The sequence below is a fragment of the Rhineura floridana genome, chromosome 2, assembly GCF_030035675.1.
Source record: "Rhineura floridana isolate rRhiFlo1 chromosome 2, rRhiFlo1.hap2, whole genome shotgun sequence".
Lineage (NCBI taxonomy): Eukaryota > Metazoa > Chordata > Lepidosauria > Squamata > Rhineuridae > Rhineura > Rhineura floridana.
Window position 1 is genome coordinate 56024824 of NC_084481.1, and position 15324 is coordinate 56040147.

General features: G+C 52.3%; 1 protein-coding gene across 4 annotated transcripts; it reads left to right on the top strand.

Annotated features, from left to right (window-relative positions):
- The first annotated feature begins 375 nt into the window (after positions 1–375).
- Positions 376–13783, top strand: NR4A2 (nuclear receptor subfamily 4 group A member 2). Of its 4 annotated transcripts, none has more exons than XM_061612941.1 (9): positions 376–449; positions 1243–1423; positions 4430–4552; positions 5316–6343; positions 8186–8315; positions 9115–9278; positions 10279–10481; positions 10757–10935; positions 11970–13783. In XM_061612941.1, exons 4-9 carry the CDS (start codon positions 5318–5320, stop codon positions 12224–12226), a joined length of 1959 nt encoding a protein of 652 aa, XP_061468925.1. In that variant the 5' UTR covers positions 376–449; positions 1243–1423; positions 4430–4552; positions 5316–5317; the 3' UTR covers positions 12227–13783. The 4 variants fall into 4 exon arrangements, with proteins under 4 accessions (XP_061468925.1, XP_061468928.1, XP_061468927.1 ...); XM_061612944.1 differs by having other exon boundaries at positions 9115–9203; XM_061612943.1 differs by lacking the exons at positions 376–449; positions 1243–1423 and adding an exon at positions 1952–2033.
- The last annotated feature ends 1541 nt before the right edge of the window (positions 13784–15324 follow it).

Consider the following 15324-nt stretch of genomic DNA (forward strand, 5'->3'; position numbering starts at 1 on the left):
GAAAAGGTTTAAAAATAAAACCCTTCTTTGGCTGCTTTCGAGTTTCCGATTCTGGGAGCCTTAAAATAGGCCAGCCCACTCCCAGGCTGTTGCTTCCCCCTCTCTCAGCGCAATGGAGCAGCCACCGCCGGGGCAAGTTGCCTAGGCGCTCCTGCTGCCGCTACTATTTTTGGCGCATCCCGACCCTGCTGCGTCAATGGCACCGTCCCCTTGCGTCACGCGCCGCCCCGCCCCTCCTCTCCTCTGCTCCCTCCCAACTCTCACTTTTTCCCTTTCGTTCACTTCAACCCACGGGCGGCGGCTGACGCGGCTACGCTCATGCTAATGAGCTCGTGCTTTCCCCTCCTCCCAGTCCTCTCCCTGCCTCTCGCCCGGACCAGCAGCAAGAGGAAGAGGAGAACTTAAGGTGGCCGGTCAAGGTTCCTCCCCTCCTTCCCCCGACCCTACTGGTGCGCCTCTCCACGACAGTGCTGCATGCTATCTATAGAGTTCCTAAAAATAGTTCGGGGGCGAAGGAGGTTTTGCCCGCCCGGGAGGGAATCCCGGTTGGCTTCAAGCATCCTTCACCTTCCCAAAGCAAGGGAGGGGTGATTTTTAGGCAGGAAAAGAAAGCCTTCCGATTCTAACTTGCAAAAAGATGCTCAAGACTTTCTTAAAAAGAAAAAACTCCGGGGAAGAGACCTAAGAGTATCCAAGGGGCCAGATCCTCCTGCTCCAAAGTAAATAAAGAGAAACAGATCGGTCTACGCTTACTTGAGAGTAAGCCCCGCTGAGCTCAGTGGAACTTACTTCCCAGTAAACATGCGTAGGATCCGGCTGCTCGGACACTTTCTGGAGACGTGGCGATCAACGTTGGATTTCCACCCCTCCACCTCCTTTCTTTTAGTTAGTCCCACACAGAGCTGCCCCATCACCACCTTCCACGTGTAAGATCGGGTCAGTTCAGGAGCCAGATCTTAGTTCCACGCCACTGTCAAGGCATGAATGAGGTTTTGAGTGTGGGGTGGGGTTTGGAGGGGTGACACTTTTTGACGGGAGGGTGGGAAATGTTCTCCTCCAGGACTGTTGAGGAGGGGGGATGGGTCCAGGGGGAAGAAAAGAGCGAGCACGTGTAAATCGCCCCTTGGTTGTTTTTTGGGTTTTTTTGCAGAGCGCGGGGAAGGAGGGGGGAGAGTGGGCACGGGGCTCTTGGCTAACAACTTCTCCAGCTAAGGAAGTGAACGTCTTGGCCCTCTCCTTCAGCACCAGCCCCGCGTTCTGCTACTAACCCCGAGAATTGAGACGCCTACTCCGAGGTCGCCCTGCCCAATGGCTCGCTGGGGCAAGCAAACCAAAGGAAAAGGTGGGAAGGACAGGCAAGCTCCTGCTACGTCTCCCGCCAAGTTAGCAGTAATTCACTACTTGGATAAGCACTTACTCACAAGTAAGTAAGTAATGCCTAATTTAGTGGAAAGTCCAGTACAGCCTTAAACGTGTTTTCATCCTTACCCTGCTTCTGAACTCAACTGCTGTATGTCTAATATATTTGCAGCCCCCAGGACTGGAGCATGTTCTTCTAAATAATATTGTGTCATCTGTTTGTCCTTCCCCACATGTTCCACAGGCACGAACTTTCCCAAATATCAATTGTTTCCTTCCCAACCCCCCTCTCTCGCACACACATACACACATTCTCTTCCCTCCAGAAATTATACCTTTTGCGAACTTTTTTTTTTTTTTAGCAGTTGGAAAGAGGAATGAAGGAGTGATGCTTCGGGACGTAAATCGGACTAGGAACGATTGTGCAACTTGTTGAATGCGTTGGGTCTGCTTTAAAAGGATAGACTGGGTGCGTCAACACATTCCTGTTTCTTTACCTGTAACATGCCTTGCTCAGAAAAACCGAAGGAGGGGGAGAGCATCCGGGATGAGAGAGAGATAGGTAAAGAGTCTCTGATGCAGACAAGAAAGTAGCTAGGTAAGCAGGTAGATGACAGACAGCTATGCAGAGCAACTTTGTCTACTCTGCTGAATTCAGTGGCATTTTCTCCCAGGTAAGTGCGTCTATAGGATTGCAACCTTAGATCTGAAGGGGGGCATACCTGAGCAGATGCACCTGTTTTCCCTGTGGTAGAGAAGCCTAAGGTAAAAGGAGCTCACCTAGCAACGAGGGGGAGGGGGAGCAAGATGAATTGACAGTGCCCAGCGATTCTCGGCTCCGTGTAGGACAGCAGGGGGCGGGGAGAGGGAAGGAGGCTTCGCGCTTTGTTTACTCGGACGTCGGGGTGTAGCCGAACAACGAGGAGGAGGAGAAGCGGAGGGCCCTGCCCCTCTTTTGGCAAAAGCAGCGCCAAGGTGGAAGGCCGGGCGGCAGCGAATTGCTTCCCACCTTAAAAGCGCCACTCTCGGTGATGTCACGTCGGAAATTTACCAAAGCAAGAACTAGCCAACTGTGCCGAGAGATCCAGCCCCTTGACTGGCTGATTGGGCGGGCAGCACTGACGTGCACTGACGCTTGGAGACTTGAGGTGCATGTTGGCTGTGCAAAAGCGAGCCCACATAAACAAAGGCACATTGGAGGGAAGGGCCAGTCTGTCCAGCTTGCTCGCCCGCGCTTTGCTCGCACGGCACTTCCTGGAGAGAGAGAGCGTGTGGCGGCGTGCTCGCGTGTATATATGTGCGTGGCGCGCGCCCGCGTGTGTGTGTGAGAGAGAGAGACAGACCAGACCAGACCTAGCGAAAGGGAAGAATAAACAGCGAGGGCTCTCTCGGCTTTCTCCGTTCCCTCGCCGATCCGCCCCTGGGAAACTGAGCTACCAACAGTTGAATGAATGAAAGAGACACCGCCTAACAAGTAAGTGGATCGCGCTCCTTTTCGGGACTCTAGCCTTGACTGCCATCTGCATGAGCTGCCCGGTTTTCTTAAGGCGAGGAGAAGTCATCGCGGAGGGGAGGGGTGTCGAGGAGCGCGCGACAGCAAGTGATGAAATAGTAACACATCGTGCAGGAGGTTTACTCAGCATGTACTTCCTAAAAGGACCTCGCTGTTCGGCCTTTGGATCTGGGGTTCTTCCTTCCCCCCTCCCCCACCCCCATTCCTAAACCGCTGTTTTCAGTTTTATAAGATGGGGAAAGTCAGCTTTGGGTTTAGTCTGGACTTGGTGCCGTAACGTTCAAGCTCGTGAATGCGATCCTCCGTGTAGGGTTTTTGCCCGGGGCTGGACTGCAGGATCTGTGTTGCTTGGGAACGACTTTGATCTCAGCCCGTTCCAAGGCTAAGCCAGCTGGACTGGCGCTGAGTCCGCCGTCACTTCGTCGCCTTTCAGGTTTATTGCTACCGGAGGTGTATGTGCGTGAGGGGGAGGGGTTAAATTAGTGTAGCACACGCGGCTTCATAGCGGGGGATGCCGGCCTCCTTACTTAGCAGAGACAGGGCTGGTGGGAAAAATCTCTTCAACCCTCTTCTGAACTTCCTAGCCACACGGGATGGGGGGGGGGAGGAGGACGCACGAGGTAGAGCAACTGACAGATGAAGAGACTGTTTGCTTTGAATGGGATTCGAATTAAGGCATGCTGGGTACGCGGCTCTGGAGTGGACGCAATCAGCAGGCACTAGGTGGGCATCAGTTGTCAAACTTCCCAGGGCTGGTTTTCTTGGAAGCTTGCGATCATCCTCCTTGCGATGCCACCGTCAGGAAAGCCCCCTGCAAAGTTGGCTTGTGTCATTTCCGAAGGCGATCCGGAAGATTTGGGGGAGAAGGTATCCCCGCCTCGTTTATTGCCAATCTGTTACTTTGTCCACGCACGTCCCTTGGACGCCTTTCCATGTTCCGCCTGCAGCCCTGGGGCTGTCATTTGTAGCTTCTTCGACCTTTCAGCGCCTGCCTCATTGTGTGTGTGTGTGCGCGCGCCTGGGTTTTAATTAATTCACTTTATGCTGTTTTGCTCCTTTCGTTCAGTCCAGCGGAATTTCTAGATGAAAGGGAGGGGAGAGATCGGCTTTTCTCTCTCCTCCCCTCTCTTCCTTTAAATTATTTGATCTAATTAAACTTACATTGTGATCCTAAGGACATTTTCTTGGAGTCTGCTTTCCAAAGGACCGACTGACTTCCAAGACATTTTAGAGATGTGCGTGTACGTGGGTGTACATATGCCTATACATACACTATTAAGAAGTGGGAGGGAATCAAACATACTTTTGCTGTACAACCAGAAAAAAATCTCGCGGTATGGCAGCTTTTTTCAAAAAGCTTTTCTCCTTCCACCTTTGTCTTCATAACATATTCGCACATATGTGGGAGGCTCTAGCAGCCAAACTCTAGCCTTTGGAGAAAGTCCTGCTTTTTCAGGGGCTGGGGAAACCAGCTCCTTTCCCTGCCAGTTCCTTCCAGGTGAAGCTGAAGGAGTAACCAATTTTTTGTTTCCTTCTTGTGTCTCGTCCGTCTTCCAGAGAGCATCCAGGGCAGTCTGGAGTCCGCAGTGCTTTGCTCAACTCTTGGCAACTGGTCCCTCCGCTGAATCCTGACGCTGTCCGCCTTTAACCCCCCCGAAAACGCCTCTCACTTGGCCGAAGGTGGGTGAGCTTCTGGCTGCTTTCATCTCCCACCGGCCACCAGATCGCTCCACTCTCCCTTCCTGGGGCCTTAAAGGGGAGAGATGTGGCAAGTCCAGAGAGTGGGGCTCATGCAAAATTGAGGGGGGGGAGGAGAGAAGAGGAGGGCAAGGGAGAGACGCCGGCTACACCCTCGGCAGCTCAAGAGCTGACAGCTCTCAGACAGTTTCTCCTTTGGCTTGTCTGCGGGGGTTTCTTTCTGCTTAGGGGGACAGTCGCCACCCGTCTCCCCGCTCCGCCCGCGGCTCCAATTTCCCTTATGATCCTCTCTTCCCGCCCCCTCCCCTCCTCTCTTCTCCGCCCCTCCTCTCTTCCGCAGTTACCTCTATACACCCCACCCTCTTTCTTACCTATCTCTCTACCTAATCCGCCTCCGTTTCGGCCCCACTGTTCATCTCTCTCTCTCTCTCTCTCTCTCTCCATCCGCCAGGCTCCTTTCCTACCTCCCATTCGCCCTTCTTCTACTCCTACTCCCTCTCTTTGCCTGCCATCAGCCACGCTTTCCACCCCCTTACCACACCTCCCTCTGTACCTCCCATCTACCTCTCTTTCCCTGTTGCTGCTCCTCCTTCCAAAATTCCCTTCACCGAGGTGGGGTGGGGGCGAGAGGGGTGGGAAGGGAAAGGGCGGGGGGAGGAGGGCTGAGGGGTCGTTTTCCCCTTCGGGGGCTTGTTGCCCAGGACCAGCTGAGCTATGTTGTTGTTGTGCCGTGTTTCGTTTGCAGCCATGCCCTGCGTCCAGGCTCAGTACGGGTCCTCGCCGCAAGGAGCCAGCCCGGCCACGCAGAGCTACGCTTACCACCACTCGGCGGCTGCCGGGGAGTACAGCTCGGACTTCTTAACGCCCGAGTTTGTGAAGTTTAGCATGGACCTGACCAACACTGAAATCACTGCCACCACTTCTCTCCCCAGCTTCAGTACCTTTATGGACAACTACGGCGCCGCCGCCGCCGCCGCCGCCGCGGGCTACGACGTCAAGCCGCCCTGCCTGTATCAAATGCCCTCGCAGCCACCCCCACCGCCGCCCCCGCCGCCGCCCTCCATCAAGGTCGAGGAGCTGCCCCTGCACGGCCACGCGCACGGCTACCCCCCGCCGCCCCAGCCGCCGCCGCCCCAGCCGCAGCCCCCGGCCGGCGGGCCCCAGCAGCCCGAGGAGCTGGCCGTCTACTACAAGCCCTGCTCCTCGCCGCCCACCCCGGCCGCACCGGGCTTCGCTCCCGGGCAGAGCGTCTGGGACGAGGCGGGGCCCCTGCACGGCTTCCACCACCACCACCACCACCATCACCACCATGCTCAGGCCTACGGCGGGACCGCGGCGGGCGGAGGCAGCGGCGTCCACAAGGCGGCCCCGCCGGCCGTGCCCCGCCTTTCCCTCTTCTCCTTCAAGCAATCGCCGCCGGGCACGCCGGTGGGCAGCTGCCAGATGCGCTTCGACGGGCCCCTCCACGCCCTGCCGCTCAACGGCGAGCCCTCCGCCCACGGGCCCGGCGCCCACCACCACCACCACCACCACCACCACCACGACGGGCAGCCCTTCGCCCTGCCCAACCCCATCCGCAAGCAGGCCGCCGCCGCCGTCGGCTTCCCGGGGCTGCAGATCGGGCACCCCTCGCAGCTCCTCGACGCCCAGGTGCCCTCGCCGCCCTCTCGGGGCTCGCCCTCCAACGAGGGGCTGTGCGCCGTCTGCGGGGACAACGCCGCCTGCCAGCACTATGGCGTGCGCACCTGCGAGGGCTGCAAAGGCTTCTTCAAGGTGAGCTGCTGACCCAGGACCCTGGGGGAGTGGGTGGGGGAGTTCTTGTGCGTGCGAGTTCTACAGAGTGGGCTAGTCATCATCCCAGTCCAGCCCTCCAGCCCTCTCCTCTCTGCTGTAGCCACCCTTTACTCCATCCATCTGCACACATTCATTCCTTCAAGACACAGTGATTTATCACTTCTTCACTTTCCCCATCTTTTCTCAGGCCCCGCCTCGTTCTACTTTTGGCTAGAATAATGACCACTCCCCTGATTACTTCCGAATTAGAAGCCCCGCTTGAAAAAGCTGTGCAACCCGCTCTTGGACAGCCCTGAACGGAAGTTATATGTCAGGAGACTCATTCACAAGACCATATCCTTTCGCTCAGGGTTAACTAATACAGAATAGGGACAACCCTCTGATTGCTCGTCTGCGATACAGACCAGAGACCCCGTTCCTCTTCCTCTGATTGCCAGAGGCAGCCACGCTTGTCATCGTCTCGATTGTGTGAACGGGTGCCAAGGCGTTCAGAGGATCGCGCCCTATTAAGCAGACTAAACGATCCCGCCTCTTCATAACTCACAATCCCCAAATCACTTTCGAACCATTGCCCTGACAAGGGCTTAGAAACCTTCTCCACCTTTTAGTCACCCTGGATGGGAATATCCCCAGGCGTCTGGAAAAGCCAGACGTTTGTATTTCTTTTTATTCTAGACTCCCTGTCAAGAACACAGGTTAGGTCCGGTGCCTGGAAAGAGTTGGCGAAACACAGCTGTCTGTTTGTCTTGTCTGTCTGCCGTTTCCCATCCTGACATAGAACAGAACAGCCTGGTCGAATGGTGTGAAAGAGCAGCTCCTCTGCTTTAGTAGATAATATTTGTGAAAGTGGGAGATCGGGAGATACCCAGGACTTGTTATTTCTCATTCCTTCGGAAGTGGAGACAATGTGCCTGGGCACTACGGAGACCCCCAAGGACCCCAAGATGTTTCGAGGGTTGACAGGCAGTTGGGGAATGCGACTTACGCGGTCTGGAAGACGCGCGCTTGGAATCGGAGGAGAGAAAGCGTCGTCCAGTCCAAAATATCCTTCTTCCCTCTCCAGGCCCCTCAAACCGAGTCCTACCAGGGATCGCCCCACACACTCCCAGGCAGGAATTCCGAGCGCGCTTGTGCCAGTGGGTTAGGGGTGTTAAAGCATGCTGTCGGCGCTGTACCGAGGCCTGACTCCATAAAGACAGCCATCCCTAGGGAAGGGGTGGGAAGGAAAGATCGCTGTTGGTGTGTCAAAAAGTCCTCCACAGACTGCTTTCGGTGGCCACGACCTAGAGGGGCCCTAACGCATTTCCTTTCCCACCACCCACCCTCCCAAAAAGGAGATGCTGCAAAGCCTTCTTGTAAAGGCGCGCAGAAGCTGAGCGGGCGACCAGGGGCCATTTCCAACGCACGCGCCCTTTCCTTTTGCCTTCGGATTGAAATTGGTTAGGACAGAGAACCGTGTCTAAGCTAACCAAGTGGAACAGAATTCCCTACGGTCAAATTAAGTTATCTCTTTATTTCCCCCTGTCCTGACTGAATAATCTGATCATTTGAAAGAGAGAAAGTCTCGGAGGAATGTAAATAATATGAATGCCCACGGATTTGTATTTACCGAGCTGTCCTCGCTCCTTCGCTCGGCATTCTAAAACATGGGCCTGGAGCTGCGGGGTGAGCTCGGAGGAGCAGGGCGCTCGCTTCCATTATTTTCCAGCTAAATGCCTCGGAAAAGGAGAAGGTCCTGCGGGGGGGGGGGAAGAGGAAGAAATCCTAGCCTGTGGATGGAATTTAACCGAGGGCGCCTGCCCCCCTGCTCTCTCTTCGCAGCGCACCGTCCAGAAAAACGCCAAGTACGTTTGCCTAGCGAATAAAAACTGCCCCGTGGACAAACGCCGCCGGAATCGGTGCCAGTACTGTCGTTTTCAGAAGTGCCTCGCAGTCGGCATGGTCAAAGAAGGTATCGCTTGCCTCTGGCTGGCTGAGGGGGTGGTAGTAGCAATCCGCCCCCCTCCCTTTTAACTACAACTACAGAATCCAGGGCCCGTACGCTCCTTTCTCACTAGTCACCAAGCTCTGCTTGGGTTGCTTCCCATCCTGTGCAGCGAGTTAAACCCACTTTTCAGGAAGCCTGCACAGGATCGAACTCTTGGCCCCTAGTCCTCACGCCCCCCCCCCGTTCACTCGGGCATCTCCCAGAGGCAAAAGAGTAGGCAAAGGGCTGGAGGAAAATGTGACGAAATTGACGCCAGCCTCGACGTTACTGGGTCCGTTAGCCTTCATCCTAGAGGTGGGGGAGCCGGTTGGGTTTGCTCACGTCTAAGATAAAGGGCAAAGTCGCCTAGGGTAGAGAGAGCGCCACGTCCTGAGCCCTTGTCAGTGGGCCTATGCTCAGAGGCACTCTTTCCTAAGCAAGAACAAGAAGGGCTGTCATTGACCCAGCGCGGGGCTAAGCCCAAACAGGTGGTGACGCCCAATCCTGGCCCACAGCGCCTTCAGCATTAATTTCCCCCTTCAGGGTCAAAGAGATTTTCCTCTACAAGGATAGGCTGATGGTTCCTTTTAAAAAACAACTTTTAAAAAATGAAGCAGAGAGAGAATGGAAAAGAAAGCAATCTTCCCCCAGTGGGACCCTGTGCACCTCTGTCCCTTTGAAATGAGTGCTTGGGGGTCTGCTAGGCGCTGGCAACGGAGTGGGGGTGGTCTCTTTCGCTTCCCCCTCTCTGGCCGAGCGAGTTGACCCACTTTCTCTTTTGCAGTGGTCCGCACAGACAGTTTAAAAGGCCGAAGGGGTCGCTTGCCATCGAAACCGAAGAGCCCCCAGGAGCCCTCTCCCCCCTCACCCCCGGTGAGTCTGATCAGTGCCCTGGTGAGAGCCCATGTCGACTCCAACCCGGCTATGACCAGCCTGGACTATTCCAGGGTAAGCTGGAGACAACATTCGCCTAAGGGTCCTCCTCGCGGGGAACAGACGGGCACGCGGCTAGTCCATAGCGAGGCCATTTCTGTCAGGCATCCCGGGGCTCTAAAAACGTTGGCCAAAACCACAGGGATACTGGCCTACTTGCTATTAAGGGCCTGTTGTTGAGCTGCACCGAGGATTGCAGTGTGTCTGGGGCGGGCAGGGGAGGCTTGCACCCGATGTACACACGTAATAAGGCAGCCCTTGCCCCTATCCCCCCCTTGCCCAGGGGACTTAGCCCCGACGGAAACGCCAGTAGGACAGGCCCTGCTCCTCAAAGCCTTTCTTCTGGAAGCCCCCGCTGGCCTTGGCAGACTTCCTTCTCCGAAGGGCTTTGAGGAGCTCGCTCAGGATTGTGGCGGAAAGGGGACGAGGATCCACCCCGGAATCTCTCTGTCTTCCTCTGCCAATACTGTGTCACACTGATTGACCGATGGATTGATTACCATTAGGCCCTTCAGTACTTTTGCACCCAAACAGAGCCAAATAATGTAACAACACGGACACACACTTGTATTTTATCTGCAAGTCTAAATGCGGGTATACTGCGTGATCAGTAGCTGTATGGATTGTGCGCACAAGAGTGGTCGTTCCCGGCGTCCCCCTTGCCTCCCCTTCTTCCAGGGGCTGCCTGGCGCTTTCCTCGCCCGGTCCTTTCGGGGTGCCTCCGGAGGGCCTCTTCTAAGCCGACCCATCCTGGCCTCAGCCATTTTCACCCTTCAAGCACCCCCCCAGCATCACCCCTAATTGAATTAATTGCCCTGGAACATCTTAATTTCCTTACTGGTCAGAGAGAGGCTTAATTATTATAAAAACCAGGCTCCCCTCCTGGAAATGGGGTTAGCAATTTCACGGGCTATATATTTTAGAGACCCTCATTAAATTGCTGGGGCCTCTCTCCCTCTCCCTTCCCTTCCCCCTCCTCGTCCTCCCCTCTCTCTCCGTCGGGACGGAATCCCAGTTCCAGGCTAACCCGGACTATCAGATGAGCGGCGACGACACACAACACATCCAGCAGTTCTACGATCTCTTGACCGGCTCCATGGAAATAATCCGGGGCTGGGCGGAAAAGATCCCCGGTTTCACCGATCTCCCCAAACAGGACCAGGACCTGCTCTTCGAATCCGCTTTCTTGGAGCTCTTCGTCCTGCGGCTGGCCTACAGGTAGGCTTGCGGGGCCCAGCTAGGCAGGAGGGCGGCGGGGATGTTTGCCTCTGTGTGTGTGTGAGAGCGAGAGCGAGAGAGAGGTCATTCCACTCTGTTTGTCTGTCTGCGATCCTTCTGATGAAAAAACCCTGAGCGGTTCAAGGTCCGCTGAGCTGCGTTTTATTAACTCCTCGGTAATTAGGTGCCTCTTAAGCCCTCCGTTTATTGCTCCGCGAGTAATTAGTTGTTTGCCCCCCCCTCTCTCTGGCCGCCCCCTTGTGAACTCGCGGCAGATCCAACCCGGTGGAAGGCAAGCTGATCTTCTGCAACGGCGTGGTCCTGCACCGGCTGCAGTGCGTCCGTGGCTTCGGCGAATGGATCGACTCCATCGTGGAGTTCTCTTCCAACCTCCAAAATATGAACATCGACATCTCTGCCTTCTCCTGCATCGCTGCCCTGGCCATGGTGACGGGTGAGCATCAGTTTTGGTTCCCTCTCCGTCCTCCCTCTTTGTTATCACACCGTTTTACTCTGGATTAATTAATCCAGAATAAACACTCAACCCTCCCTTTCACCCCAGTCTAAGTGATGTGTGCAGATCAGAATCCCCATCCCACTTAGTCTCTCAGTCAGGATGAAAAATCCAGACCAACAGCCTCATATTCATACCACTGGTAAAGCAGGTTAGAATTCTCACATAAACCGGAAACTCCCAGGCTTTCATTCAGAATTAAAATCCGCTATACTTACCCCCACTTCATACTGGCATGTTATCTCTATTACACAATTATTACACATTTATTAACAGAATTCCCCCTTCACCAACAAATCCCTGCATTTTATACTGGATTAAGACGGACTGTTTATGTCATCCACTTGTGAAGGTAAAGTCGAGTCCTCTCATCAGGTTTTTAGATCTGCTTTACTTTTTACAGAATAACAACTCTGGCCCCACACTTAGAATTGCTAATAGGGAACTCGGTTCACAAACCATCCATAGGAAGCTGCTTTTATTCTGAGCCAGACCTTGGGTCCATCTAGTTCAGTCTTGACTACACTGACTGGCAGCAGCTCTCCAGGCTTTCAGAGAAGGGACACTCCCCGTCCTACCTGGAGATGCCAGGGGTTAAACTAGGGACCAAAGTTCTACCCCTGAGCTCGGGCCCTTCCCTCAAACAGGGTGTGTGCTTGAGCTGTCAGTACACTGTTTTATGCTGTTGCACACTCAAAAGTGCTATTCAGGTCAGTTGGGTGTATGGGATTGCATTTTGACAGTGCCATCTTACACATGCTTGCTCAGAAGCAAGTCCCCTTGAATTATCTGAGATTTACACCCAGGTGAGTGTGACTAGGATTGTAAGCTAGGACAGACAAAGGCGGTTGCTTTCTCCACCATTAAATGAACCGCAATCTGTCTTCCAGCAAGGCCTGCTGTGGGCCCCTACCTTCAAGCGCCACCTCACCCCCCACCCCAGTCCAGACTAATAAACACCTCCTCTCTTGCAGAGAGGCACGGCCTGAAGGAGCCCAAAAGGGTGGAAGAACTTCAGAACAAGATTGTCAATTGTCTTAAGGACCACGTGACTTTCAACAACGGCGGCTTGAACCGGCCCAATTACTTGTCCAAACTCCTGGGCAAGCTTCCGGAACTGAGCACGCTCTGCACGCAAGGCCTCCAGCGCATTTTCTACTTGAAATTGGAAGACTTGGTGCCACCGCCAGCAATAATTGACAAACTTTTCCTGGACACGTTACCTTTCTAAAGAAGAGTGACAGAGACAGAGAGAGGGAGAGAGAGGGGGGCTCTTCTTTGCTGCTGAACTTTCAGAATGAAGAACTTTCCAACCTTCGAAGAGCGGAGGGAAAAGCAAGCAAGAAACAAAGCAGATCCAGGAGCCTGAAGGAGAGACCGAGCGAGAGCGAGAGCGAGAGCACTCCTGGTTAGCAAGGAGCACCTTTGGGTGCTGCTGCGCTCCCATCCCTTCAAAACTGTGGCTAGCCTCTCTGCCGAACGGTGACTGGACATTGGGGGCTCTCTAGGGGCATGCCGGCTTGCGTTCCTTGGACTACACACAGATCCCATGGTACAAGCTTTTTATTATCGCCCAAACAAACAAACACAGTATCCTTCACACACGCCCCTCTCCCCAGATCAAAAGGGGGGGAAACCCCAGAGTTTATTACTATGAGGATGATTATGATAACGATGATCAAGGACTTTTGAGTTAAGGATGCTGAGCCTGGCTCAGTCTTAGCTGCTGCTGAAGGCAAGAGTATTAAGGTGGGCTACACCCGCCTCCCCCTTTACGAAGACTTTACAAAAGTGTTTTCCGCTGTAAAGGAAAGCTGTAATATATAGAGGACAAAGTTAAGGTGGGGGGAGGGAGAGGGGGTGGCATGAATCGTCAGAAGGCAAAGGATTGTACATTTTATCAGATGCAGTCCGGCTTTTTTCCCCTTTCCCTTTTCTTTTTTTAAATCTGTGCCTATTTATGAATAAGCTATTCAAACAGTTTCTAACAAACAAAAACCTTTAAAAAGTGAGGGACAGAAAAGAATCACGAGAGTAAGTCGAAGGGGGTTGAACAACAAAAAAGTTGACGATTCAAGCAAGAGGAAGCAGGACTATTAGGAGGACAATGTTATTATTATAGGCACTTGCTATTTCAGTAATGTCTATATTCTATAAATAGTAATTTCAGACACTATGTAGTCTGCTAGATTTTATAAAGATTGGTAGTTCTCTAAGAAGCCTCGAATGTTTTTCTCAATTGTAAAATAGGTGGGGACAAGTGTGACACAAATCCAAACAGACTCTCCCCCCCCCACCTCCCCACTTTCCGGAAAATCTTCTGAAAGGGACCCATATTCCCATGTTTGTAAACACCGTCCAGCATTCCTTGTTTGTAAGTGTCGTATGTACTGTTGATGCTGATTAAAAGAAAACAGTTTATATCTTGATTAATTTGGTTGTCTGAAGCGAAGCCAGTCTTGCATGCACAAGCGTTTTGACCGTTGCCAGAGTGCTTATATCTCATATACAGAACTTCCTTGAAATTACTGAGCACTTTGAAATTTTATTTTGAGGGTGTTTTGGTTTTGGGGGGTGGGGAATATTTTTCTTTTTGAAAAACAAATGTCTAAAATTGTCGGTTAATAAATTATTTTATGTTTCAGTATGAAAGTTTTTTATGTGTGCCATATTCTGTAGTATATTTTTTTTCTTTGTATATTTCCAGGATGGCACTTTCTTAAGTCACTGCCTCCTCTCCACCCTACAACCCCTTCCTTATGGTGTACTGCAGTTAGCCTCGGACAGTTTCTCCCTAAAACTCTTTCTTTGAGAAAGACAATTTTACTGTTTACAGCAAATAAATCCATATAAACGAACAGAATCCCGTCTTCTTTCTGTCTAATCCAAGAGCAGCCTCCACGTCCTTAAAGGGAGCTAGCAATTATGATGATGATGATGATGATGATAATAATAATAATAGACTGCAAGTTAAAAAGAGGTGCTGTAATTTGGAGACTCAATAGAAAACTGAAGAGGCAAAGCAAAGACCTTGCAAGCTGATTTCTTTTCCTGCTGCATTCTCGTTTCAACTTGCCACTGAAAGTCTTGGCTAACTTGCACAGGTATTTAAATGCCCTTTTATAAAGTGAATTAGATTGTATTTGGTGAAATGGCTTCTGTTACGGAGCCTTTACGACTATTATGTGTGTACATTTCACCGCAGTCTGATTTGTAGTCCGAGCCTAAGCAGTTCCCGGGTAAGCTGAGCTCAAGGAGACTTTACTGCAAGACGAACGTGATTACGACCCAGCTTTCTTCTAAGAACATATTTACAGTTGGAGTCTTCATTTCCCTTTCCTGGGAGTTAAATAGGTTACATTTGGGGAGATGGCCCAAGGGTGTGCATGTGTGCCCGAGCTCACCAAATGTTGGACGTGTTTACTCGGAAGTAAGTCCCACAGAGTTCAAAGGGGTTGATTCTCAAGGAACTGTGCAACAGGATCGCAGCTTTATCTTACTCAACTGTCAGGAGAAGAGAAAATGACTCTTTTTATGTGTTCCTCTGGAAGAAAATCCCATTGTATTGAGTAGGACTTACTGCCGAATACATATCTTAGGGTCGGGCTGCATATCTAATTAAAGTCAGTGTCACATTTACACCTCAAAATATAGGGTTTAGAATCCAGGTGTTCTTTTCCGCAAAGCCCCTAGAAGCTGTTAGTTTAGTTCCCGTAGATTCGTCTTGTGATGTATATTTTTTTATCGCTCCTTGAATAAAACGCTTCCATTATTTTTGAAAGAATCAATGGAGCCTATTAGCGTCGTAGTAAAGATTTGTCTTTAAGGAAACATGCATCTAAGAAGACAGGAAATGATATGCGTAAGTTAGATCTTCGGGCGTTTAAAAAGTAAACTAGTCGGGCCCTTCCCCCAACCCTCTTGTACTTCAGTATCAATCAATCGGTCAATCAATGAATGTTCGGGGATACAGTGACAAGTTACCCCAGACCCTCACTATGTCTCCGGGTATGGAAAGATCGCAGTGTTTTAGGACAGGATCTAGACGGGCGTGGGGGAATGTATGTAGTCTAATTCTGTAGGAAGAACTTTTATCTGGACTGAACGGAGGTGATTTTAAGAGAGCGGTGAAGAGATCCCGCCTCCTCTCTTCTCCGGAAGATGAACAGCACACACACACACCCTTCATATATAGGCGCGCCTGTTTGCGATCGTCTTTTGGATCGCAGGTGGCGTGGCACTTGTTTTCGCTCGCGCGCTCGCTCTTTCTCGATATGCTAACCAGCCAGGATGGCACGGTTTCTCTCTTTCCCCTTTCAGAGAAGGGCG